The sequence below is a fragment of the Chelonia mydas genome, chromosome 5 (genome assembly GCF_015237465.2).
Source record: "Chelonia mydas isolate rCheMyd1 chromosome 5, rCheMyd1.pri.v2, whole genome shotgun sequence".
Taxonomy (NCBI): domain Eukaryota; kingdom Metazoa; phylum Chordata; order Testudines; family Cheloniidae; genus Chelonia; species Chelonia mydas.
The window spans coordinates 119827770-119854052 of NC_051245.2; the positions used below are offsets into that span (position 1 = coordinate 119827770).

At 47.0% G+C, this 26283-nt stretch overlaps 3 protein-coding genes across 5 annotated transcripts in view; 1 reads left to right on the forward strand and 2 right to left on the reverse strand.

Annotated features, from left to right (window-relative positions):
* Nucleotides 1-26283, forward strand: part of RNF20 (ring finger protein 20) — a 107213-nt gene that overhangs the window by 19448 nt on the left and 61482 nt on the right. The window lies entirely within an intron of this gene.
* LOC119566592 (post-GPI attachment to proteins factor 4-like) lies at nucleotides 5565-6901 on the reverse strand. Its single transcript, XM_037902166.2, has one exon. The coding sequence runs from the start codon at nucleotides 6899-6901 to the stop codon at nucleotides 5714-5716; it is 1188 nt and encodes a 395-aa protein (XP_037758094.1). The 3' UTR covers nucleotides 5565-5713.
* Nucleotides 6918-25239, reverse strand: LOC119566593 (fructose-bisphosphate aldolase B-like). 2 transcript variants are annotated; one of them, XM_043547603.1, is made up of 10 exons: nucleotides 25126-25239; nucleotides 15254-15375; nucleotides 14740-14951; nucleotides 14108-14162; nucleotides 12944-13104; nucleotides 12601-12684; nucleotides 11772-11946; nucleotides 11010-11209; nucleotides 10063-10159; nucleotides 6918-7026 (listed from the first exon to the last, which is right to left on the reverse strand). In XM_043547603.1, the coding sequence occupies exons 2-9, from the start codon at nucleotides 15363-15365 to the stop codon at nucleotides 10064-10066; spliced, it is 1095 nt and encodes a 364-aa protein (XP_043403538.1). In that variant the 5' UTR covers nucleotides 15366-15375; nucleotides 25126-25239; the 3' UTR covers nucleotides 6918-7026; nucleotide 10063. The 2 variants fall into 2 exon arrangements, with proteins under 2 accessions (XP_043403538.1, XP_037758097.1); XM_037902169.2 differs by lacking the exon at nucleotides 6918-7026 and having other exon boundaries at nucleotides 10016-10159.

Consider the following 26283-nt stretch of genomic DNA (forward strand, 5'->3'; position numbering starts at 1 on the left):
TTATTTCTTCCTTTCACTTTTTACTTCCTTCCTGATAAGCCTGTTTGCAGAATAACATGGATGTATAGCCATTGTGAATATCTATGGCCAGAAAACCCTAACTGCCTTGTGGTATCTGTTTCATTATTTGATATATCTCTCACCTGGGGACTCCATCCCTTCCAGAGAGATGGACTCAGTGATCTAATTAACTGTTCTTCACCTCTAACTGCTGTGATCTTATATAGTAACAACCGATATTTATCATGACAAGCCTTATTAAAGGGATCTGGTGGGGGTAAGCAGGACAGGGGTAGTTACCATACCAACATGCTCCTTTCAAATTTGTCCTGCTCCTTTGAATACCACAGAGAAAACCCAGCTTGAAACCTTGTTTCTCCTGATCCTTTTGAAAGCTCAGCGGTGCTCCAGGGTGTATCGTTCCCCGCATGATGGGGAAGTGATATGACAGGGGCCCTTGAAAGAAGTTGGGCAGAAGGGCAACGACTCTGGGCAGAATTCCTAAAAGTCTTGCCGGGTATTTTTGAAAACACAGTGTAACATCCCATCGCCCATTGTGCATTTTTTGAAAGGTTTTGTTTTTCTGAAGAATTTGATGTCATCTACCACGCAACTCCTTCTGGGCTGAAATCCAGCACTACAGGAATTACAGGCCCAGAAGCGTCTCTGAGCAGCCAGGAAGAAGAATTTTAAAAATACTCTGAAAGTGAATAAATATGGAGACTCAATTCTGCTTCCAGTTAGGGTTGACAGCTTTCTACCCACACAAAACTGAACACCCTTGCCCCGTCTCCTGCCCCGCCCCTTCTTCAAAGCCCCGCCCACACTCACTCCCTCTGTCATTTGCTCTCCCCACACTCACGCTCTTGCTCATTTTCACCGGGCTGGCTCAGGGGACTGGGGTGCGGGAGTGGGTGAGGGCTCCGGTTGGGGGTGCAGCTCTGGGGTGGGGCCAGAAATGAGGGATTTGGGGTGCAAGAGAGAGCTCTGGGGGGTGCAGGAGGGTGCTCCGGGCAGGGACCGAGGGGTTTGGAGGGCAGGAGGGGGATCAGGGCTGAGGCAGCAGCATGGGTGGTCGCGGTTCCCAGCCAATGGATGCTGCGGAACCAGCACTTGGGGCGGGGGCAACATACGGAGCCCCCTGGCTGCCCCTATGCGTGGGAGCCAGACGAGGGACATGCTGCTGCTTCCGGGAGCTGAGAAAAGCCACGGCAGGCAGGGAAGCTGCCTTATCCCTGCTGCACCAACTGGACTTCTAACGGCCCACTCCACGATGCTGACTGGAGCCACCAGGGTCCCTTTTCGACCAGGCATTCCGGTCGAAAACCAGACACCTAGCAACCCTACTTCCAGTCCTAGAGAGAGTGGTCTTCCAGACGGGATTGGGAGTGAACAAGCATTCCTATGTGGGTCTCGCTAAGCCTCAGCCACGTTAAAATCGAAAGCCATGATGCAAACAGCCATAATGGGAAAAGTGTAGAGGCTAGAGCAAACTCTAGAAAGCTAGTGTGCTCGTTGATAGGTAAGAGCCAGCTGAGGATTTGGCCCAATGATGATAAAAAGTCGGTTACTTGCACCATAACTTTTGTTCTTTGAGATGTTTATTCCACTCAGGTGTGCACGGGTACTGCTAGGCAAAGTTCTCCGGCTTTGGTGTGCATGGCACATACACACCTCAGTGGAATACACGTCTGCAACCGTTTGAAGAACCACCATTTAGGATTATTTTAAATTCTTTGGGTCAGGGACTCTGTGTGCGTGTGTTTTTCTACAGGGCCTAGCCCAGCATGTCCACTCCTAAGACCGGCCATACTGGGACAGACCAAAGCTCCATCTTCTGACAGTGGCCAATGCCAGGTGCTCCAGAGGGAATGAACAGAACAGGTAATCATCAAATGATCCATCCCTGTCACCCATTCCCAGTTTCTAGCAAACAGACTTCAAGTCCAGAAGGGACCATCATGATTGCAGGCCGAAGAACTTCACCCACCCACTCCTGTACTAAACCTCTAACCTCTGGCTGAGTTACTGACATCCTCAAATCTTGATTTAAAGACTTCAAGTTACAGAGAATCCCCCATTTACTCTAGTTCAAACCAGAAAGTGACATGTGCCCCCTGTTGGAGCAAAAAACTTCCAAGATCTCGCTCAATCTGAGCTTCCCAACCTCAAATACTGATTGAGGCCTTTACGTCCTACCCTAATATAAGTATTTAAATAAAGATTGATGATGATGCAAGGAAGGAAAACTGTGCCCTAACTTTGGGGGAAAGGAACGTGATGTCTGAAGTTGCCTCACACCATTTCACAATCTGCCACCACATCAGAAATGGGCAAAGTTAGATTAAAACCCAGTCTGCAGCTTAAAGCCTGTCCCTAGCCGTGGCAACGCTTGTATGCCTGGTTATGCCCATAAAGTGACTGAAACGGAACTGTAAATATACTGACTGGTGGAAGTGTGTGTGAGCGTGTATGTGTGTGCACGTGGAAACACAGGACTGACAGAGCACAGAGAGGGTGCTCTGTGCATGGTGGGGTTAAAGTGCGATCTGATGTAGATTAGTATTCATGCGTGACTGTTCACCTTTCATCTCTCCTTTCACGCTGGGGAGAGCTGCCATCTGGCTGTTTTCTGTGCCTTAGAGTCTTGCTCAACCATCTCAAAGTCCAGCTGGTTTGTCGCTATCTAATCAGGGAAGTGGTTTAAATAGTCTGTTTCCCCACCCCATCCCACAATCCTCATCTCAGAAACACTGGCCTTTAATCAGTGTTATGAGAATTCTTCTGCAGTCCTGGCTCGACAGCAATCGGGGCAGCCTCCTGGCAAAACTGTCTATCTCCCTGACATGTGGGGTCTGCCTCTTGTCAGCAGGTGCAGCAGTCGGCACCGTGGATCCCAGATCCCCTGCTCTACAGAGGGAATTGGCTTGCTGCACCATCTGCATTTGGCCAGTTCCACCAGCATGTGCAGGAGGGGAGAGGCCCTCACCCTGGTCTCTAACCCACCTGCTTGTGGATTACTTACACCAAAGAGGCACTAGGAGGGACAGCAGTTGCTCCGTGCCCTTCATGGAAGGCGCAAGGATGAAGGCTCTTGGAGTCTGCACTGGGCCCAGACACAAAATGGCCCCCAGTGTTGCCAATACCCACTAATACAGACACAGAGTTTCCCATTAGCAGACACTCCCCTCCCACATGTATGCACAGACTCCCCCACAATCCCAGCTCTCTTCAACAGCCACCTACACACACACACACACACACCCCTTCACAAACTTTGCCCTCGACACATACATCCCTGCACACAATCACAGGACCCCTGTGCTCACATACACAATCATACACTGCACTGTCCCCCGCCCCAGTCCTTTTATCCCTTTACTGACAATCACAAAACACACCCTCTGATATGCCCACTATCACACACTCCCCTTTCCTCATATATGCCCAACTATACCCTCCCTATACACAACCACAAATTCTTCCCCACAAGCACAACCTCTCACATGTCCCTGACACACTCACACAGCATCAACATACACACGTGCCCTGCACATGAAAGGACGTAGGGGAGGAGGAGTGCCTTTGGGCTGAGGGGCAAGACACTGGGCTAGGGCTCAGGGTTCTGTTCCCTTCTCCACCACAGACCATCTCAGACGTTGGCCAAGTCACTTAGGGTACGTCTCCACTTGGAGCTGGAGGTGTAAATTCCAGCTCAAGGAGACATACCTGCGCTAGCTCTGGTTGAGCCAGCATGCTAAAAACAGCGTAGCTGTGGCAGCACAACCAGCAGGATGGGCTTGCCAGCCCGAGTACATATCTAGCAGCTTGGCTGGGTACATCTTTGGGGCAGCATGCCACTCACACTGCTGCAGCTACGCTCTCTTTTTAGCATGTTAGCTCAATCAGAGCTAGGGGTGGTATGTCTTCTCAATTACACCCCCAGCTCCGAGTGCAGACAGACCCTTAATCATCTTGCACCTCGGTTCCCCAGCTGTAAAATGGGATCAATATTTCTCTCTCTCAGGGGTGTTGGGAGGACAAAATCCATCAGTGAGGCACTCACATGTTATGGGGAGAAGGGCCAAATAAGTACTTAGGGTCTCTTTCCAAGCATTTAAAAAAAAAAATCAAAATGATTAATAAAGAGAATCCGCGTGAAATATATATTGTGTGTGGGTCTGACGTGAATAGAAAGACTCCTGCTGTGGGCTTTGGAGAAGGCACCAAATGAGCAATGCATTGCTTCAGAGACACTAACCAAATGGAGAGGTGGTAAGGAAGACAAATAACATGCTGACAAAATGATAAATCATTTCCCACACCAGAGCATTTATTAACTGAGCATTATCACTTGGTTCTTTCTCTCTCTCTTTTTTAAGCCAAACAATTTGTAACCCCTTGCTGTGGGCTTTTCTTTTGCACTAACATGAACAACTAACCACCAAAAAATGGGGTGTTGTTCTGGATCTATACAGTAGAAAGATTAAAAAACAAAGAAGAAAAAAAAACATACCCCACATCTGAAACATTCAACAGTCGAGGCAGCATAAATAGATAGCCACCTTTCCCTCTATGTGCCCAGGCACTTAGTGGAATAAATTCACAATGACCCCCAAATTCTACAACCTGACAAAGAACAACACGACCGAGAAGGTATTTGTGTGTGGCTCTCTGCGAGGGAGACACGGGGAAGCCATACCAGCTGCACTCAGTCTGGGAACAGGTTTCAGCATCTGTCTGAGGGATGCTGGTGACTGCTGTGTGGAACCTTTGGAATTTTCATCAGGTGAAAATAAAATGTAGTGTTTTGTCAGCTCTTAGAGTCCATGCCCTTGTGAAAACCACAGTGATCCTCTGAAAGAATCCCAGCTGATCTAGCAAGAGATGATGTTCAATAGCTTGAGCAGGCATTGTTCTGTGCTCTAGTGACACCCTGTGCCTGACTGCTTCTCTCCTGTGTGCTGAGCACTTTACAGATCAGTTGCCCCTCACGGCCTGAAAATGAACTGTGTGAAACTTACTTCTTCCGGGGCTTGTGCAAATATTCTCTTTGGTTTTGGTCCACATGGGTTCACACACAGACACGCATCTGCCCTTACTAATCCTAGTTTTACTATGAGTTCCAGGCTCTGACAAATGAAAGAAAGAAAACTGCAAGTGGAACTCTTTCTGCCCCCAAACTGTTTCACTCGCTTCATTCTGAAGCCAGGAAAATTTGCGATTTGCACACAGTTTCACCTCAGCGCCTCTCAAAAATGGGAGCAGGTCTCCTCATATAGTGCCTGGTCCAAAGCACCCTAAAGTCAATAAAAAGACTCTCATTGACTGCAATGGGCTGTAGATCAGGACCATGGGGTACAAACCCTTTCAAAGGCACTTTTGAATTTGTAACAAATCCCCAGGATCTTATTTCTCATGTGGTTTTGGTTTTCAATGCACACAGAGTAGTTCTGCTAGAAAACAGCCAACAAACCCTCCCCTTCCCTGAAAACCTCCACCCTCTTTTCACTTCATTATAAAATAAATAATGGATCTACAGGTTTAAGTAAACTTTTTTTTTAAAAGTTCCTTTCCCTCCACTAGGTGGCGCCGGTAGTTCTGAGCACAGTTGCAACTGGCATGCTATCTGAAGTCACACCTGCTATGTCTGTCCACAGACAAGGCTCCCTTGGCTCCTCCCAGCCTTTCCATAAGGGCATTTCTCGGTGGATCACAGTAGCTTAGGGCTGTCATTTGGCCTGAGGCTGGAAAACATCCCCACGTGCATGATGAGATTGGGCTCCACCACATAGGCCTTCTCACCCTTGGTGCGCAACAGCAAGTAGAGTGCAATGTCCTTGGCAAAGCCCCGACGGCAGTGCAGCTCCTGAAGGTAACCCAAGACACGGCGGGCGGAAGGGGCGGAGAACAGCATGGCAGGTGTGCAGCACTCAGTGGCTGGCACCACGTTGTAGAGTGCTGGAGCCAGCCGGCGCAGCTCCAGCAGGTAGTGGCGCCCCACCAGCTCTGCGAGTGCCATGCTGTACAAGGCAAAAAACAGGACAATGGGCCAGGTAAGGCTTGGGCGGCCAGACACCCAGGAGTACACAGAGCTCAGCAGAGGGCCCAGAAACATGCCCAGGCCGAGCCACTCCAGGATCCTCATGGGCTCCGGGTTGATATAGCGCTGAAGCCGCTCGGGATGGTACAGCTTCAGGTAGAGGGCATCTTTGAGGTGTGGCTTTGAGAGCCGTGCCAACAGCAGGTGCTGAAGGACAGGGAATATCTCCTCTTCGGGAACAGCATCGTCTTCCACCAGAAGGACGTACTCTGGACTGTAGGCCAACAGCGACTGCTCCAGGCAGAAGGCATAGTCCCGCTTCTCCTTCTCAAACTGGTTCACTGAGGCATTGGGGTCCTCCCAGTTTTTGTAACGGCTGACCATTGCAAAGAAGGTACCCAACAGCCTGGCATCCTGGTGGCTGCCTGGCTCCTGCTCCACGTTACAGAGAAAGATCTGGTGGCTCCGGCAGTGAGGGCCACACTGCTGGAGGAGGCGGTGGAAGCGGGAAGCCACCTGCAGGACGTAGTGGAACTCGTTCCGCCTCTGCACGGTGATGATAGTGATGAGCAGCCACGGTCTGAGGGCCTTGTCGCCTGAGATCTCCGAGGAGTTAGGAGTCCGCAGGTCCTCGAAGTAACGGAGGGCGGCCTGGCCATCCTCCTGGTTCTGCTCCAGGAACTCCTGGCTCATGGGGTTCAGATGCCAGTGGCGTAAGTAAAAATAGGAGTGGAGGAGCCGGTGGCAAATCAAGGGAGCCAACACGCCAAACGTCACCACAGTTAAGGTAAGCAGCTGAGTAATGGGGCGAGAAAAACGGCACCACTTCCCATAGAGCCGCAGTCCTTGGCGGAGCATGGTTGCTGGATACAAAGTGTGGCCTCCCTGTGCTCATGCCCCAATTCATTCACTCCTCTGCTTCTGCTCTGAGTAGCAAGCCATCAGTGGTGCAACACGAGTGAGGCCCAACCGATGCAGCCAACCTACAGGGAGAGAAGGAAACATTTAAAAATATGCACAAATCCACCAGTTTCAAAGGAAGAACTTCCAGACCTAACATTCTGGTGAGAGCAAAAATTTGTGACGTGCTCATGGGGAAATGAATGCCATGCCACGGAAGCAGCAGTGGGAAAAGGTCCTTGGGCATCATGCTCAGTGGGTCCCGTACTGGGACAGCATAAGAAATAATAGAAGGACTTATGAAGGAGTCCAGGGGTCCATCCTGAGTCGCTGAGTTCATTGGGGCTACTACATCACACACGATGGTCAGAGAGTCCCATGAGATTGCTGGGGACTCTGATCTTGTTAGTACCATTATAATGATGATACTGATATTATCATAACTGAGATTGGGACCCTACTGTATTGGGTGATGTACATACACCTGTGTCTGTCTCAAAGAGCTTGCAATCTAAGTAGACAACTCAGACTCAGTGGAAGAATGCATTATTAACCCCCCTCTCCTTCTATTAAATAAAGCAATTCCGATCCCCTACTCCCAGGTTGCTCCCTCTTTCTGGACCACGTTAAAGAGGCAGATCAAGCCTCTCAAGCTGTGTCTACATTACAGACCTTGTAGCTGCACCGCTGCAGCTGGCCAGTGTAAGGTCTCCCATGGAGCCGCTCTACGCTGGCGGGAGAGAGCTCTCCCATTGGCATAATTAAACCACCCCAATGGGTGGCGGCAGCTATGTCAGCAGGAGACCAACTCCTGCCAATATAGTGCTGTGCACACCGGCACTTCTGTTGGCGAAATGTATGTCGGTCAGGGGGTATTTTTTCACATCCAGACCGGCAAAAGTTTTACCAACAAAAGTGCGAGGATAGACAAAGACTCAGTATATTCAGGAGCAACTGGTTTTATCTTCTGATTGAGCAGTTAGCTCAGATTCAGAATTAAGAGTTAATTAAACATTTGAATTCAAAGCTGAACCAATCAACCCCCTCTAACTTCCTAAAAATTAGTCTTTGCCATGTCCATCTACTCTGCCCCACTCTTCTGGGCTGCCACTAGCCCACTCCTAACAGTCTTAATGCACCTGGTTTACACAGTTAGTGTAACCTTTGGGTGGGCTATAGTCCACTTCATTGCCCTTCTCCAGTGCCTAAAAATACCCAACTCCCATAGGAAAGTAGCTGGAGACCCAGAATCTCTAAGGATTTTCAGCAAGGATTGCACAGCGTCAACCTCCCCACAGTCAAGGCCCTAAAGGAACTCAGAAATGAATTTAAATAACTTCATAAAATCTTATGATAAACAAATAATAATCTAATTTTACAGCATAACATGCCTATTTTACAATCCACGTATATTGCCTTCATTTATACATAAACATAAATAAAGAAAAATTAAAATCTTCAGTCCCCACAGAAACACAGTGAGAAGAAACTGAAAGTTCCCCAAAGCTTAGGTTTAGTTCACCTAAATCTCAGAGTCTTTGATCACCAAATCTATACAGTCTGCTGAGTCTAAAACAACATCTTCCCTCCCCTAGCTTGTAGGGATCTTCAGTTGGAATCCGGGCAGACTCTTCCTCTGCTGAAATCACTGCTAGCCAGTCAGCTGACGGATTAAGCAACCGCTCAGTTACATATTTAGATTTAAAGAAAACCCTGTTACAAGAAAATACAAAACTGAGAATAGTAAAATAGAAGTGACTCTTTCCCCATTACTACATTTAAGGAAAAGTTGGTGAATCGCACTAGCTGACAGGCTGCTGGGGTCAGAGCTGCTCACCCAGGGCTGTGGCTGGATACAGACCCTCAGGGTGTGACCTGCATGGTGGTAGACTGTGAGCAGCTCAGGTTGGGAAGTACAACTGCAAAGCATTGTGAGGCATCCAAGGTTACAGGGCAGGCTATACAACCCCTTGCTCGTTTGGATTGAACCTCAGAATGTGATAGTGACTACAAGTTTACAGAGAGTGTGTGTACTGGATCAGTATCTAAGAGGCAGCAGGACCTAGTGGACAGAGTCTGCCTGGGAACTCAGGAGACGGGTTCTCTTTCTGGGGTTCTGAGTAGCTTTGGACAAATCACATAATGTCTCTGTGCTTCAGTTTCCTCAGTCTGTAAAATGGGGATAGCAGTGTTTATTTCCTTTGTAAAGTGCTTTGGGATCTGTGTATGAAAAGTGCCATGTAAGAGTTAGGTATTCTACACACATCATTAACTCAGCTGTCAAAGTCCTTCCCAATATGCACCAGGCTCAGCATAAAATTGAAGAGAAGGATTCTCTGGACACAGTCTTTGGAGGTAGCTTTAACTATCTATGGTTATGACCCTGAAAGCTGCACCTTGCAGGCAGAACCCTGAGCTCACCTGAAGGCCCTCTGAACTCACATTGCAGGATCAAGGCCTAAGTCATTATCAGAAATGCAGAGTTTCATTTTGTTAAAAAAAAATATGTTTTTGATCTCATTGGCCATTCACAGGCAATTATTTTGTCTGGTTTAGTTTGTGCACATAAAATTCAACAAGCAGTTGAAAGTAAGCCCAAGGTGTATATGTGCACTTGTGAGACAGAATTAAACTTTCACACACAATTAAAATGTATCAGATGCACATAATTTCACAGTTGCAAATGCTTTATTCACAGCCCATAGATTGAAACCAATATCTAGAATGTGTAATACAGGAGTCCAGTGTGCTCTCTCCAGCTGCAGAGTGTGGTTTTGGAGGGGGCCTGTGCTTTATTTGCTAGTGAACAGAGAAAATTGATGGCATGGGATGAAAACTGATGCCCGCATTCCCATGTTTCTAGGGTACAAAGTAAAAAACCACCCTTTCAGGGGGAGAGACCGATTTGGTAAATTATCAATGGCAGTAGGGGTTAAGTCTGTAAAACAGGTACCATTTTCTTGGATAAGATTAGGTGATTTTCTCCCTACATTTTAGGATTAAAGTGTGCGATTGAGCCCATAGTTTGAACCCACATGATTTCCAGTTTCCTTTACAGAGTTAGGATTTTTCCTTTTTCAGTCCCCCTAGAGGGACAGGGTGGTGGTATATTCCCATACCCTAATATGTGTAGTTGGCAGTGAAAAGGGACTGTTTCGCAGCTGCATCACTCTTCCCAGAGACAATATATTGTCCTTTGGATGCTAACCCGTTAATCTGAAAAAACAAAAAGGAGGGAGAAACAGTTACCCAGAGGAGAGAGTAAAAAAAAAAACAAACAAAAAAAAACCAGGGAGAAGTAAAGAACACAGGGAAATATAAGGAGTGCTTCTGTGAATTCCCAAACAAAATTTACAATTGGACTGGAGAATTTAGGAAACAGATAAGATAAAGACTGTTATACTTCTAAGGCAGAATGGTAATGATCAAAAATTATTCCATCTGATAGCTATGTGTAGGCCTATATAAAATGAGCTAACCATCTCGGACAACTTTACCCATATTGTAAACATGTCCACAGAAATTACCTTTAATTAGCATCCTAATTGGCAGTCTCAGCAAAGAAACCAAAGATTGATTGGGTAAGGAGAATAAATAGAGTGACCAGATAGCAAGTGTAAAAAATCAGGACGGGGGTGGGGGGAATAGGTGCCTATCGAAGAAAAAGCTCCGAAAATCAGGACTGTCTCTATAAAATCGGGATATGTGGTCACCCTAAGAATAAACCACCCACTTATGCTTACAGATGTCTGCAGAGTAGATTTGAGGACTATTATTGGTGCTTTGAGGGGAAGTTTGCACAGCAGTTTCCTGTGTTAGACTTGTGTGCGGGGCTGTCAGCCAAGAACCAAACTCAAGAAAGAAACATCCTTGGATGAACATGAAACACAAGGATGGATCAAAGCAACAGGCATCTTTAGAACGTGGGGAACATGTCCCCATTTATCACACAATGTGTTGCGCAGTATCTCTCTGAAGTAGGGTGATGGCTCTTTTAAAGATCTGGACTTAGAACTGGAAGGTCTGGAGTCTGCTCAGTCATGATAATGAAGTGAAGGTCCCATACCTGTGCCCGTTTGCAAAATGCCTCCTGCGTAGCCTTCTTGTTCTCAGGTTTGCCAGCCCATGCAGCAAGTGCTGATGCCTGCAGAGCCCGTCCATAGGAAAAGGTCAGCTTCCAGGGTTTGGGCAAAGAACACTGGTTGATGGCACTGAGATTGAGTGAAGCTTCCTCTTCACTTTGGCCTCCAGACAGGAAGCAGATTCCTGCAGGAGGGAAAAAAAAAGAAGACTTAAAAGTTTAGAGACCACTGATTCATTCTGATGTCCTGAGATGAAGCAGAATCTTGTAGTGGAGGCAGCAGGAACATAAAGAATCACAAATCACTGTTTTCCCAGGGAAGGCATTTAGGTGAGACGGAAGAGAATTAGGTCAACTGCATATCCATAGATATTGTATCCTATCAGTCCTCAGTGAAATTACATATGATGCCCAGTCAAACCTATCACTGGTGTCTGCTGTTCTGTCCATAACTGGAGATGCAACAAATTCTCTTAAAATCTACCAATGCAACAACCACACAACCCAGCCCCTTGGGAACAGAACAGGTCATTAAATGGAAGCAAAAGGAGACATATAAAGGGAGACTCAACAAGGGAGACATGGTGGACTGAGCCCTCCCACTCAGCTCTTAATGCACCTCAGTACATGAGACTTGATGGTTTCAAATCACGATAGGTCCTACAAGCAACCCCAATAAGCATTTGCGTCACTTGGATGGATGATCCTTGAGTCTGCATGGAGAAGCAATGGATAATAATGACTTACCAGGAACAGCGGCAGGAACAGTGCGAACGAGGGCCGTGACTGTTGCCGTGGCTACCTCCTGAGGGGTGTACTTCTTGGGGCAGGAATGCCCAGCAGTCACCATATTCGGTTTCAGCAGTGTTCCCTCCAGGTAGACATGATGATCATTCAGTGCTTTGTAGACAGTAGCCAGGACCTGGGAAACAATGAGAACAGGAGTTTCGTTCAATGCTTATTCATGTTCGCTCAATGCTTGGCTTCACTCCTATACTGATTCACCAGTGGGATCCAGGTCTCCAAACCTGCTGTAGAGGGACAACCTATATCTGGGGTGAGAGCGGAATTCACTGTCCATGTTTTATCCAGGCTAGGCTTCAACCCCCCCTTCTATCATTTTACCAACAAGCCCTCCAAACCTGCTATGGAGAAGTATTTGTCCCCTGGGATGATAGAGAAATTCATTCTCCATAGTTATGGAATTCTTGGCTTTAGCCCCTCAAACCTACCTTGCTCTGGAATGGGAAAGTTACAAAATATGGAATGGTAGTGGAAACGTGGATGATACCTCTTCTCTTAGAAGGTTGAGCCCTTCTCAGCGAGGAAACAGGGTAGCCTCGTGGCTAGGGCACTATTCCCACCTCTGCCACCTACTTACTGTGTGACCTTAGGCAACTTGCTCAACCTTGCAGTGCCTCCTTCCGTCCCCCACCCCACCCTCCATCTGTAAAATGGAGAAAAAGAAAGTGCTTTGAGACTTATGGATATAAAGCTCTGTTTAAGAGCTAAGTATTATTATTATTATTTATTATTATGCTGATTGATGAAAATGTCTGGAAGGTAAGAATCTTACCTTCTCTGTAACATACTGACAGCACTGGAGGTCATGCTCTCCATCGGGTAGGACCTCCGGTTCTACAATGGGCACCAACCCATGCTAAGAATGGAAAAACAGAAGTCAGTGGGGGTCTGGACAAGAGACTGCCCTATCAGGGATAACCTGAGAAAGGGGTAGTAAAGCAAAGAGAACTACCGGAAAAGAGAAGATACCAACAGACTCTCTCAGCATGACAGACAAAGAAGCCTCCTCTCAAACACATGGGAACTATTTCAAAAAAGAGTAGGAAAGGACACCACTTATTCCCACATCACAGGAAGGGAGGGAACTATTTCACATACACATTGAGAGTTTATACCTGCTGGCAGATGCTGGCATAGCGTGCCAGCGTGTTGGCATTCTCCTGGATGGCTAGAGTGGAGGGAGTTGTTTCTGTGATCTTCAGCACAGCACGCCACTTGCCAAAATCAGCGCCATCCTTCTTATACTGGGCGCAGCGCTCAGCGAGCCCATCCAGCCCTGCAAGTATTAAAGGGAAAGGAAGGTGCCTTAGTTAGAGCCTCCAGATTTATGTGGTTGGGGCTGAACTTTGTATCCTCTACGCAACCCTGTGGAGGTGGAGATGCAGAGCCAGTGCGGGGGTGGAGGTGGCCTGTGGCTCCTACCTTCTTCTCATGGAGACTGCTATTGTGTGGTCCCTGTGCAGACTACATGCCCAAAGCAGTAGCTGCTCGAAGTATGGCCCTCAGGGAATGGGGTTCCTTAAATGGACAGAGCTAGGATGGTAACTAGGGAAACCCTGGGTATAACCTATGGTTAGCAAAGCCTCTGGGACAGTAATCATGCAGGACCCATAGTGTTAGAAACAGGAACTGCTGCACAAGGTCAGAGGATTAGTACATAAAATCTGATCTCCTGATTCTGACTGTGTAAAACCTGATACCTCAGAGGACCACTAGTCCCATCTAATTTCACCCCCCAAAATACACATGAACAACCATGTAATGTTAACTTGTGGGGGGTGAAGGGATAAACCCTTTCTGATCCCAGCTGGTGATCAGTTTTATGCCTTGAAGCAAGACAGAGTTCTTGTAACTTACTACCCTTCTGCCTACTTATTACCTTGCAGCCACTGGTGCTGCTGGCAGTGCTCATCAAGCGAAAAGGGATGTTTCTGGGCAGGGGGAGGCTGCTCTCTGCATGCTGGCTGGTACCTGGAGGGCTGTGGTGGTGGTGGAGTGCATTATGCCTAAGTGTCTAAGTGGGGAGCAAGGGGTGCCAATGAGCACATACCCCCCCCCACACACACCCTCCTGTGCCTTTGGAGGTACTCTTTTGCTCCTGCCCTCTGCAAGCACAATACTTCCAGCTACTGCTGCTTGTGTAGTGCACCTGCTTCTCCCCGCCCCACATGGCTTTCACTTTAAGAACCACAGCTGAGCCCTAAATACTCCAGTCATTTAAATCTCTCCTTGTCAGGAAATGCAACCCCATTCTTGATGGTTTAGAGGAAATGTCTCACCTTGAATGGTGGTTTCTCCATTTGTTCCTGCCAGCGGGGCTGATCCTTTATCTAGCTATGGGAGGTACATGGAAAGGAAGACGTGTTAACAATTAACAGATCAGTATAATTTCTGCTACTGTAACCCAGAGCTAATATAGACTCCTCAGCCTTCATCAACAGGAGTCACTGTGACAAATGGTGCAGGAGCTCGGTGGGCAGAGTCACTGGAAGAGACAGAAAACAAGCGCTGGGGAATGGGGAAATTGCAGGAGAGAAGAATGCATGACAATGAACAAACAAAGCATTGGGAGTGGGAAGCAGAATTGTTGGTGGGAACAACCCCAGAACTCGAGGAGTTGGGGAGAGTCACTGGAGAGGATAGAATCAAGAGCCTTGAGGACAAGGGGATGTAAGAGTGAAGCAAGAGCTCTAGGGGGTGGTGGGATTTGCTGGATAAACCAGGTCAGGATCAGTGGCTGTAGCTGTTCCTTGGCTAATAGTACAAGAGCACTGGCTGCAGGGGTAATGCAGAGAATGGTGCCAGAATGACAAAAGAGCATTGCTTATCAGCGAGATCCCTGCCTGGGCACAGTTCCCACTGGGAAGGGCTCTGGGGCTATTGTGCCAGCAGGGCCCTTGGAGAGATTCACCTGTATTCCCACCACAATGCCTTTGTCTTTGATGACATCTGGGAATGGCTTTCCATTGCTGTCCTTCTGATAGAGGGTCTCATGGAAAAAGATCACGCCCCCAATGCTCTGATTGATGGAGGCATCCGAAGAAAAGAGGATCTCTCGGAAGGCACGGCGATTTTCCTCTGTGTTCTCCACCTTGATCCTCTGCAGTCTGCTCCCCATAGTACCTAGCAAGAGGGGCCGAAGGTCAGAGAACATGCTATTGGGAATGATTGTCCTTTCACTTATCTTGTATAATTGCAAGGATGGTGTAACTTAGAATTAGGCCTTCTGTGTCTGTGCAGACCTGGGCTTCTCTCCTCAGCCCATGCCCTCATAGTTCTGTCTACGGACACCAACCCTGCCCTGATGGACCACTTGCTCCTGAAGAAAGATGGGGATTCATTGACTCCTGCCTGGTATCTCAAATTATTTGAAAAGCAAAATGGCTTGAAGGTCACTGAGAAATATCAATAACTGTTCAACTCACCCACAGACTCATCCGCAGCCAGGATCCCCTTTCCTGGAGCCACAATGCGCTGTGCTATGTCAGACAGAGCCTTCTTCTGCTTTGGAGTCAGCGCTGGAAACTGGTGGGTCATGATGGCTATTCTGGAGAAGACACAGAGACACCCATTGTTCCAAACTGAGGTCTGTTGTGGATAGTGTTTGTAAAATCACATTGATTGGATATAGACACAACAATCTCATGTATCTCCTTCTGGTGGGAGTGAGGTTCTCTATATTCTTGCAAAAACAACAAGGAGTCCAGTGGCACCTTAAAGACTAACAGATTTATTTGAGCATATGCTTTCGTTTGTAAAAACCCCACTTCTTCAGATGCATGGAATGAAAATTACAGATGCAGACATAAATATACTGACACATGAAGAGAAGGGAGTTACCTCACAAGTGGAGAACCAGTGTTGACAGGGCCAATTCGATCAGGGTGGATGTAGTCCACTCCCAACAATAGATGAGGAGGTGTCAATTCCAGGAGAGGCAAAGCTGCTTCTGTAATGAGCCAGCCACTCCCAGTCCCTATTCAAGCCCATATGAATGGTGTTAAATTTGCAAATGAAGTTTAGTTCTGCTGTTTCTCTTTGAAGTCTGTTTCTGAAGTTTTTTTGTTCAGGTATAGCTACTTTCAAATCTGTTATAGAATGTCCAGGATGATTGAAGTGTTCTCCCACTGGCTTTTGTATGTTACACTTCCTGATGTCCGATTTGTGTCCATTTATTCTTTTACGTAGGGACTGTCCGGTTTGGCCAATGTACATGGCACAGGGGCATTGCTGGCACTTGATGGCATAAATAACATTAATAGACGTGCAGGTGAATGAGCCTCTGATGGTGTGGCTGATGTGGTTGGGTCCTCTGATGGTGTCGCTAGAGTAGATATGGGGACAGAGTAGGCAACGAGGTTTGCTACAGGGATTGGTTCCAGGAAAGACCTAGAGAGAAGCCTGGGAACCAAAGCAGAGGCTGTGTTAACCACAGCCTACTGGGAAACAACACTAGGGGCTCAGAGGTAGGAAGTAGCCAGGGAAACAGCAGCACATGTGAATGGTGTAGTGGTGCTGAGTACACCACAATGCCTTGCCTCCCACAGCATGGGGCCAGAGTTAGAGAGGTTGGGGTGGGGTAATAGAGCCAGGCTGGCAGGGCAATGGTGCAGATTAGGATTACACCTCTAGAAGGAGCAGCCCATTTTAACACAGCTGGAACCCAGAGCAGAAAGTGTCTCTGTGCTCCCTCATCAGCCCCAAGGAGGGGGGTCTAGAAGCGTCAACACAAGGATTACTGAGCACAGGATGGGGCTGAGGTGTGAGCCCAGAGGATGGGTTGGGGAGTAGCCTGCGAGGGGTGAAAGGATCTCTTGTTACCCCAGAGGGGGTCCAAACTAGACATGACTTTGAGGGGCTAAGTCATGGGCACAAACAGGCCATTGCAGGTTCAGGGAAGCGATCAACAGGGGATGCAAGAAGTGAAGACTCCTGCAATGCCATGACATGATGACAGGGGATGCTATTGTGGTGAGTGGAACTGCTTGCATCTACCCGTTAGACATGTCGCCTCCCATTTAATTCTCTAATTTACATGCTTAGGCACTGATCCTTGAACCCCACTGTCTTCAATGGGACTCTGTGCAGACCAGCTTTTAGCATGCACTTGGTATCCTAAAATACTGCCTAAACAAGAGCTAGCACTGATGAATACTAGCTCAAAACACTTCAGTAGCACTACTGTAAGTCTTAGGGCCAATCTGGGACACCCTTACTCAGGTCAACAATCAGTAATTCATATGAGCAGTCCCATTCACTTTAAGTGTTCCCTAATGTGAGGGTTGTACAGGCTGGTCCTTTGTGTTCTGGACCCTTACTACAGGACACTGTAGAATCCTCCCAGAGAAAAAGATATATTTAGATTTTTTTTCTCCACTATTTTCTCAGGTCTTGGAAAAGGGTCAGGACAAATAACTACACCCAGTGCATATGGCAAGGAAATCTGTGATACAGTAGATGGAATCTACCTGTTAAGAGTGGCAATGAGATGACAAGTGAGTAGTTAATTCTCTGTGGTGCACAGCAGTTGTGTGGGAGACAGCTGTGAATCACAGTATGGGATGGTTGTTTTGCTGGAAGTTAGACCAAGGCATGGTGATTTCTAGGTGCCCTGTATACCTGCTTCGTGATGACCCTTGAGCTGGGAAAATTTGAGAGTGATAACATAACACATACACCACCAGCCAATCAGAATCTCACTTTTGAGTTTCAGCTTCTAAAGCCATACTCTGCTGCTGCCATAAACCAATGAGCCATCACATGCCTGTCCACAGCAAATGGCAATATTAAACAAAGGAGTCTGATATCAAACAGAGGTGAGTTTCAAGAGCAGATGGAAGTTCCCAGTTTTGCATAAATATCCCTTGAAAATGCTAAAGAATGGATGGATGTGCAAGAAAACCACACCAGGGAGCATAGAAATGGTCATTTATTTTGGTGAATAGATTTAGTTATCTATTGCCAGATTCTGCCACTCTTACACTTAGCAATACCTTCTTTGAGAGCAGTCCCACTGATTTCAGAAGTGCTACTCAGGCTGCTCATTACAAGCAGGGGTGGCAGAACCTGGCCCATCATTGGTCATGGCTCAACTATGGCTGCCTCATGAAAAATAGGCTTCCATAAATCATAGAATCATAGAATAACAGAGTTGGAAGGGACCTCTGGAGGCCATCTAGTCCAACCCCCTGCCCAGAGCAGGACCAATCCCAACTAAATCATCCCAGCCAGGGCTTTGTCAAGCCTGACCTTAAAAACTTCTAAGGAAGGAGATTCCACCACCTCCCTAGGTAACGCATTCCAGTGTTTCACAACCCTCCTTGTGAAAAAGTTTTTCCTAATATCCAGACTAAACCTCCCCCACTGCAACTTGAGACCATTACTCCTTGTCCTGTCATCTGCTATCACTGAGAATAGTCTAGATCCATCCTCTTTAGATCCACCTTTTAGGTAGTTAAAAGCAGCTATCAAATCCCCTCTCATTCTTCTCTTCCGTAGACTAAACAATCCCAGTTCCCTCAGCCTCTCCTCATAACTCATGTGTTCCAGTCCCCTAATCATTTTTGTTGCCCTTTGCTGGACTCTCTCCAATTTCTCCACATCCTTCTTGTAATGTGGGGCCCAAAACTGGACACAGTACTCCAGATGAGGCCTCACCAATGTCGAATAGAGGGGAACGATCACGTCCCTCGATCTGCTGGCAATGCCCCTACTTATACACCCCAAAATGCCATTGGCCTTCTTGGCAAAAAGGGCACACTGTTGACTCATATCCAGTTTCTCGTCCACTGTCACCCCTAGGTCCTTCTCTGCAGAACTGCTGCCTAGCCATTCGGTCCCTAGTCTGTAGCGGTGCATTGGATTCTTCTGTCCTAAGTGCAGGACTCTGCACTTGTCCTTGTTGAACCTCATCAGATTTCTTTTGGCCCAATCCTCCAATTTGTCTAGGTCCCTCTGTATCCTATCCCTACCTTCCAGCGTATCTACCACTCCTCCCAGTTTAGTGTCATCCGCAAACTTGCTGAGGGTGCAATCCACACCATCCTCCAGATCATTAATGAAGATATTGAACAAAACCGGCCCCAGGACCGACCCTTGGGGCACTCCGCTAGATACCGGCTGCCAACTAGACATGGAGCCATTGATCACTACCTGTTGAGCCCGACAATCTAGCCAACTTTCTACCCACCTTGGAGTGCATCCATCCAGCCCATACTTCTTTAACTTGCTGACAAGAATACTGTGGGAGACCGTGTCAAAAGCTTTGCTAAAGTCGAGGAATAACACGTCCACTGCTTTCCCTTCTTCCACAGAACCAGTTATCTCATCATAGAAGGCAATTAGATTAGTCAGGCATGACTTTCCCTTGGTGAATTCATGCTGACTGTTCCTGATCACTTTTTCCTCTCGTCTAAGTGCTTCAGAATTGATTCCTTGAGGACCTGCTCCATGATTTTTCCGGGGACTGAGGTGAGGCTGACCGGCCTGTAGTTCCCAGGATCATCCTTCTTCCCTTTTTTAAAGATGGGCACTACATTAGCCTTTTTCCAATCTTCCGGGACTTCCCCCGATCGCCATGAGTTTTCAAAGATAATGGCCAATGGCTCTGCAATCACATCCGCCAATTCCTTTAGCACTCTCGGATGCAACGCATCCGGCCCCATGGACTTGTGCACGTCCAGTTTTTCGAAATAGTCCCGAACCACTTCTTCCTTCACAGAGGGCTGGCCACCTCCTCCCCATGCTGTGCTGCCCAGTGCAGTAGTCTGGGAGCTGACCTTGTTCGTGAAGACAGAGGCAAAAAAAGCATTGAGTACGTTAGCTTTTTCCACATCCTCTGTCACTAGGTTGCTTCCCTCATTTAGTAAGGGGCCCACACTTTCCTTGGCTTTCTTCTTATTGCCAACATACCTGAAGAAACCCTTCTTGTTACTCTTAACATCCCTTGCTAGCTGCAACTCCAGGTGTGATTTAGCCTTCCTGATTCCATTCCTAATGCCCGAGCAATATTTATATACTCATCCCTGGTCATTTGTCCAATCTTCCACTTCTTGTAAGCCTCTTTTTTTTGTGTTTAAGATCAGCAAGGATTTCACTGTTAAGCCAAGCTGGTCGCCTGCCATATTTACTATTCTTTCTACACATCGGGATGGTTTGTCCCTGTAACCTCAATAAGGATTCTTTAAAATACAGCCAGCTCTTCTGGACTCCTTTCCCCCTCATGTTATTCTCCCACGGGATCTTGCCCATCAGTTCCCTGAGGGAGTCAAAGTCTGCTTTTCTGAAGTCCAGGGTCCGTATTCTGCTGCTTTCCTTTCTTCCTTGTGTCAGGATCCTGAACTCGACCATCTCATGGTCACTGCCTCCCAGGTTCCCATCCACTTTAGCTTCCCCTACTAATTCTTCCCGGTTTGTGAGCAGCAGGTCAAGAAGAGCTCCACCCCTAGTTGGTTCCTCCAGCACTTGCACCAGGAAATTGTCCCCTACAGTTTCCAAAAACTTCCTGGATTGTCTGTGCACCGCTGTATTGCTCTCCCAGCAGATATCAGGATGATTGAAGTCGCCCATGAAAACCAGGGTGTGCGATCTAGTAGCTTCTGCGACTTGCCGGAAGAAAGCCTCGTCCACCTCATCCCCCTGGTCCAGTGGTCTATAGCAGACTCCCACCACGACATCACCCTTGTTGCTCAGGCTTCTAAACTTAATCCAGAGACTCTCAGGTTTTTCTGCAGTTTCATATTTGAGCTCTGAGCAATCATACTGCTCCCTTACATACAGTGCAACTCCCCCACCTTTTCTGGCGTCCCTGTCCTTCCTGAACAGTTTATACCCATCCATGACAGTACTCCAGTCATGCGAGTTATCCCACCAAGTCTCCGTTATTCCAATCATATCATAATTCCCTGACTTTGCCAGGACCTCCAGTTCTCCCTGCTTGTTTCCCAGGCTTTGTGCATTTGTATATAGGCACTTGAGATAACCCGCTGATCGCCCCTTGTTCTCAGTATGAGGCAGGAGCCCTCCCCTCTCACACGCTCCTGCTCGTGCTTCCTCCCGGTATCCCGCTTCCCCACTTACCTCAGGGCTTTGGTCTCCTTCCCCTGGTGAACTAGTTTAAAGCCCTCCTCACTAGGTTAGCCAGCCTGCTCGCAAAGATGCTCTTCCCTCTCTTCGTTAAGTGGAGCCCGTCTCTGCCTAGCACTCCTCCTTCTTGGAACACCATCCCATGGTCGAAGAATCCAAAGCCTTCTCTCCGACACCACCTGCGTAGCCATTCATTGACTTCCACGATTCGATGATCCCTACCCCGGCCTTTTCCTACTGTATCAAATTTATCAACAGAAATGATAAAGGCCTATTGAAGAGAAAGCATGGTCCAGTGGATAGGAAATTGGACTGGAATGCAGGAGATATGGGGTCTATGCTTGGCTCTGCTACTGACGTTGCCAGTATTTTTATCTGCCAGCCAGTTGTACCTCATCTACTTAGTGGAAAAAGGCCAGTCATTTCAAGTTATGGGCCAGATCCTCAACTGCTGTAAATAGTTATAGTTCAAGTGCCTTCAGTGGAGCTATGCTAATTTACACCAGCTGAAGATCTGGCCCATGAGTGTTGTTTTTCTGTTTATTGTAATTGTTCACAAAACAGAAAGGGGGGAGGAAGAGCAACAACAAAGGAAGAAAAATACAGAAAATGCACAAAATCAGATGCAGCGTGGTGGCTAAATAGAATGTTCTGCAGAGCTTTCCAGCAAGCTTTGCTGGTGCTTTAAACAAACCGGGCTGTTTGTCTAACCCAGTCCCTGCAGAGAGGCAGCTGGCCCAGAAAAACACAGCAATGAAAGTCAATGTTGCTGTGTTGGAATTTAGACCTTTCCCCAGTAGGCGCAGCGGTGCAATGCAGAGGGGAAATATTGTCACAGACATCAGCACAAACATTGCATTCAGTTAATACTACAACAGAATGGACTGAAGTGCAGGCGCACATGGGGATGGGAGAGGGAACCTGGGGAAGAATTTCAGTGGTGTTAGCATGTTGCACTTCAGAGCAGGTTAGAAGCATCTGTTCTTTCTTTATGCCTTTCCCTTGGCTATTACCCTCAGTACTTTGTTTCTTACATACTTTCAGTGTCAGGTTTAGAATAGCATTTGCCCATTGGAGAAACCAGTTGTGTTATAACATCTGGGTTCTGGACAGCAGAAAAGAGGGGCTGCAATTGGCACAGGTGTTCATGATTGTCTTTTATCTCTCCTTTATATAAAATATGTCAAATGTGCAGGGAACGTGTTCACCACTTGGCCCTCTCTGGGTGAATGCAGCTTTGTCTGCACAATTATTTGTGAGCACAATTCTTCAGCACTTGTGTACATGCACATTTACACACTCAAAACCCCATTTGTATGCACAAATCATGTGCAAGTAGATCTGTGTGAGTGAATTCTACCATTGTGCACAGAAATGGTAGTGCTTAAAGTGTGTGAAAGTGATTTGAATGAGTAAAAGCTGAATGTGTACCATTGGACGTGGGTGGGGGTTTTAAAATGTGGCTCATAACAAACAGGCAAAAAGTACAAGACCTGAGTCTGATTTCTGGTTCAGCTGTCTGTTGGGGATACTGGGATGGAAAATTTAACCTTTTGCATAATGGAAACAAAAGTAATAAGTGCTTGTGCAATGACTGGCATCTTGGCCAACAAAAATGATTTAATTGGGGACCACCAGAGCTAAACGCAGGAGTTGCTTGAGCTATGGAACCAGGCTTCCCCAATGAGACCTGCAATAGATCTGCATGCTCTGTGGATCATGTACAGAGAGTGACATGTGACACACTGATACGTGTGTTAAACTTGGAAGATGCAAACTTCTCTAAAATGCTTAATACTTGTATTATTCTATTGACTTGAGAAAAATTATTCCTCCTAAACAAAAGTGGGGAAAATCCTCTCATTCCCGGGGAAATGAGGAAGGGAATTGCCTGAAAGTATGGCAAAGAAAATAAGTAAGAAGCTCTAAGAGAAGAAACAAAGAAGCATTGGTGTAGAATACAAGGCAAATTGCCCTTTCGGAAATGCATTTAGAATTAAAAAGGCTGTTTGGCCCAAAACAAATGTGAAGGAAGAGAGAAAGTAACACGCACACTCAAGAGTGCATGAGGGACAGAGAGGCGGCTGTTAGAGGAACAAGTGAGGAATTAACCGTTCATGACTACAGGAAATGAGGAGCGTGAAGCCAGGCAGGGGCTCCCTTTTCCTTTCTTGTACTGCAATCTTGTACTTACATTCATTCTGGTGCTCATAAGACAGAAAGCCAGGGCACTGTCCTACCATGCCGTGAACGGGAACATTATCCAGAAATAGTTAAAGCACTGAATTTTACACATACAAGCATAGATGCTGAACGTTAAATCAACAGCCATGTTTACAAAACTAAAATAACTGCTAGAGAGAGAAAAGCCATCACAGTGCCAATCAGCATCTCATGTGGCTTTGATGGTGGTGAGTATATATACTGCACTGTCCTACAGGCACGAAGACAAAACTGTAGATGTAAAGCATGTAGATTAGGGGGTGGGTCCCCTCTGCCAAGCGTCAGAGGAGGAAGGTTTGTAAGGGATCCTTTCTGTGTGTCTTACAGAAGAGGAAGTTTCCCCTTTGTGCACAGAAAAGGAGTGGGGAGTGTAATGTAGCAAAATGCCTCAGATCTGGAAAAACGTCTAGATGAAGGATTCAGACTGCCACTGCCTTAGGAAAATGAGCAAGCACTTATGATGAAGATGGTGATTTTGTCCAAGTTCTCTCAAGTGGCTGGAAGATCAGACCTCCCAATTCCCTAAAAAACCTGATTGCCAGCTGTTTGGTTTTCTGCACCTGTGTGCAGGTAGTGGGCATACATGCACCATGGCTTTTCTTATAGCAACTTGTAAGGTAAGGTTTTGCTAACAGACTGCTAAATATCTATGGGTATTGTAGGGGAGAGGAGAAGGAGCGAGGAACTTTCCTCCCTCTTATCCTTTGCTTTGGGGGCAGGCATCAAGTGGCCCTTGCACCAGACTAGCTAAGGTCACATTATCCCCTCCAAAGTGGGTGGGTGGCAGGGTATAGGGCACGTGACTCCACTGGCCAGCAGAACTTACGGCTGCAGAAGGGAATGGACACTGCTCTGCATTCCCCTCTATGCTCAATGCTGCTGCGTCTCCTTTTTGGTGACGGGCACAGGGAAACAGGTGCCCTGAGGACTAGGGAGTGGCTGGGTCATATACGGGACTATTCCAGCAGCTGGAAGACAAGTGGGTTAGAGCACTCGTTTTCAGGTGCTGAGGATAGTTTCTTCTTCTTGGTGGTGACAGCGGTGCTGCCATGCCTTGGTGGGTAGTGGTAGGACTGAGGGATTATGGGAGGGTTCTGCCATGCTGGCAGTTGGCACTTTTCCCTGGAGTAGATGGAAAGTTCTGGCAGGTCCCCTCGAGAGCTCTAGTCCTTGGGATGCTAGCAGGGGGCAGTGTTGGTGTTTTGGGTGAATTAGGAGGTTGAGGGTGCTGGCTTGGGGATGATGGAGAGGTCCGCAGCTGCCAACGAGCCTATTCATGTTCCGTAGCTCTGAGCAATTTACTGAAGATGACTGTTTTCATCCACTGTATTCAAAGGGGTCCAACTCCACTGCTAGTACAGTGGAATATTTCTGCCAACAGCTTCTGTTATCTCTTTTCATGTAGCCTTCTCCTTTCAAGACTATCCTATGTCCCCTTGTCAAAGCCAGTCTCACCAGCACTACTGCTAGAATACTTCAGAGGAAATTAAACACTGAATGCAGGTTGCAACACTTCATCATCCTTGACTGTGCAATGTGCATGCAAGGAATAAAAAGAGGATTGCATTCTGCAGCTGCAGCCCAGATCTTCCCACATGCACCTACACGAATCACCATTTAAACAAAGTAGCAGAAAATGACACAGAGACAAACACACAGGCTATTGATCCAGTCTCCTGAATTAGGGATGAGGATTATGTGTTCACATTTGCTTCTTCCAGCTGTTCTTTGTTACAAATTTAAGCCAAAATAGTTAGCAATTTCATCAAATGGGGCTTATTACATTTAGAGAAGATAGATGAGAGAGATCACTGCAGAAAAAAGAAAAACTAAGAATGAACACGTTTCTTTCCTGATTTGGCTAGCGATGGCATAGTTTTACAAGCTGTTCCTGACAAAGCAAAATCCACACATTTACAGAAAAGATACATATTCTCTCCTCCCCCTCCCATTCAGATCAGAAATGAATCAGTAGTTTATTATCACTCACTGTTTGAGGACAGTTTCTCCTTCTCTGCTAAAAGTTCCTTCTAAGGTAGCTGTGGCCAAATATGTCCAATCTCCCAACTTCCAAACTTTTTATAACGTTCTCACCAATATTTTTTTTTTCTCCCTCCTCTTCAGGCTGTTTGAGGTGGTGTCTCTATGCAACACCTCTGATTGGCTGAAGGACCATAAACCTGCCCAGCCAATCAGATTTATTCTCTCTCTCATATACCGGCTTGGAAGAATTATAGTTTTGTTTCTTTCCAAGTGAGAATGACAAATTCCGTAAAGATTCTTTTGACAGATCAGTTCAACAGCTTCCTTGTCCCTTTCAAGACATAGACCAAATTATTGCAAGACCTACACTGGAAGATGCTTCCAATGAACCTGGCTAGAGCTTGCATTTTAGGGCCAGATCCTTAGCTGGTGTAAATCAGCATAGCTCCATGGCATTGCAACCCTCTGATTTGGTCCCTTGGGGCCAGGGCCCATGTGGTCCCTTGGATTTTGTATATGGCTTGCAAAGTGATGAAGCTCAGTTTGCAATCTTAGTAATAGAGTCAGTCTCTGGTAATAGTGCAGGAGAATGAAAGTCACAAATTGCTTCAGTGCATTGCAGTGTGCAAATTGGAATTCTGTTTGTGGGGTGAAATTCACCCGAGGAGGACAGGTGAGCACAAGATCTATTCAACACTTAAACCCTCAAATTAGGCTAATGTGGTACATACTATTCACTGTGAAAAACAAATGAATTCTCTGTATGTGGCTTCCAGGGCATCTATGCTCATACTGCTGATATTTTCAGTTTGTCAAATCACAATAGACAAGGCTGATTTTTTCCTTAGGCTTTTCATATTCTAGGTAGCCCACCACAGTGGGGTTGGACGCATATAGTACAGGGACTGTATTAAGCCAACGTCATACTCTTAGCAATGGCACACACCAGCCAATGGGTGCTGCGGAACCAGCACTTGGGGCGGGGGCAACGAACGGAGCCCCCTGGCTGCCCCTATGCGTGGGAGCCAGACGAGGGACATGCTGCTGCTTCCGGGACCCGAGCAAAGCCACGGCAGGCAGGGAAGCTGCCTTATCCCTGCTGCACCAACTGGACTTCTAACGGCCCACTCTGCGGTGCTGACTGGAGCCACCAGGGTCCCTTTTC

Bases quoted from the DNA above. Each gene is read 5' to 3' on its own strand.
- LOC119566592 (XM_037902166.2), bottom strand. From the start codon at position 6,901: ATGCTCCGCCAAGGACTGCGGCTCTATGGGAAGTGGTGCCGTTTTTCT.
- LOC119566593 (XM_043547603.1), bottom strand. From the start codon at position 15,365: ATGACCCACCAGTTTCCAGCGCTGACTCCAAAGCAGAAGAAGGCTCTG. The intron at 14,952-15,253 runs GTGAGTTGAACA...CCCTCTTGCTAG, and splicing joins GGCTGCGGATGAGTCTGTGG to GTACTATGGGGAGCAGACTG. The intron at 14,163-14,739 runs GTGAATCTCTCC...TACCTCCCATAG, and splicing joins GCATTGTGGTGGGAATACAG to CTAGATAAAGGATCAGCCCC.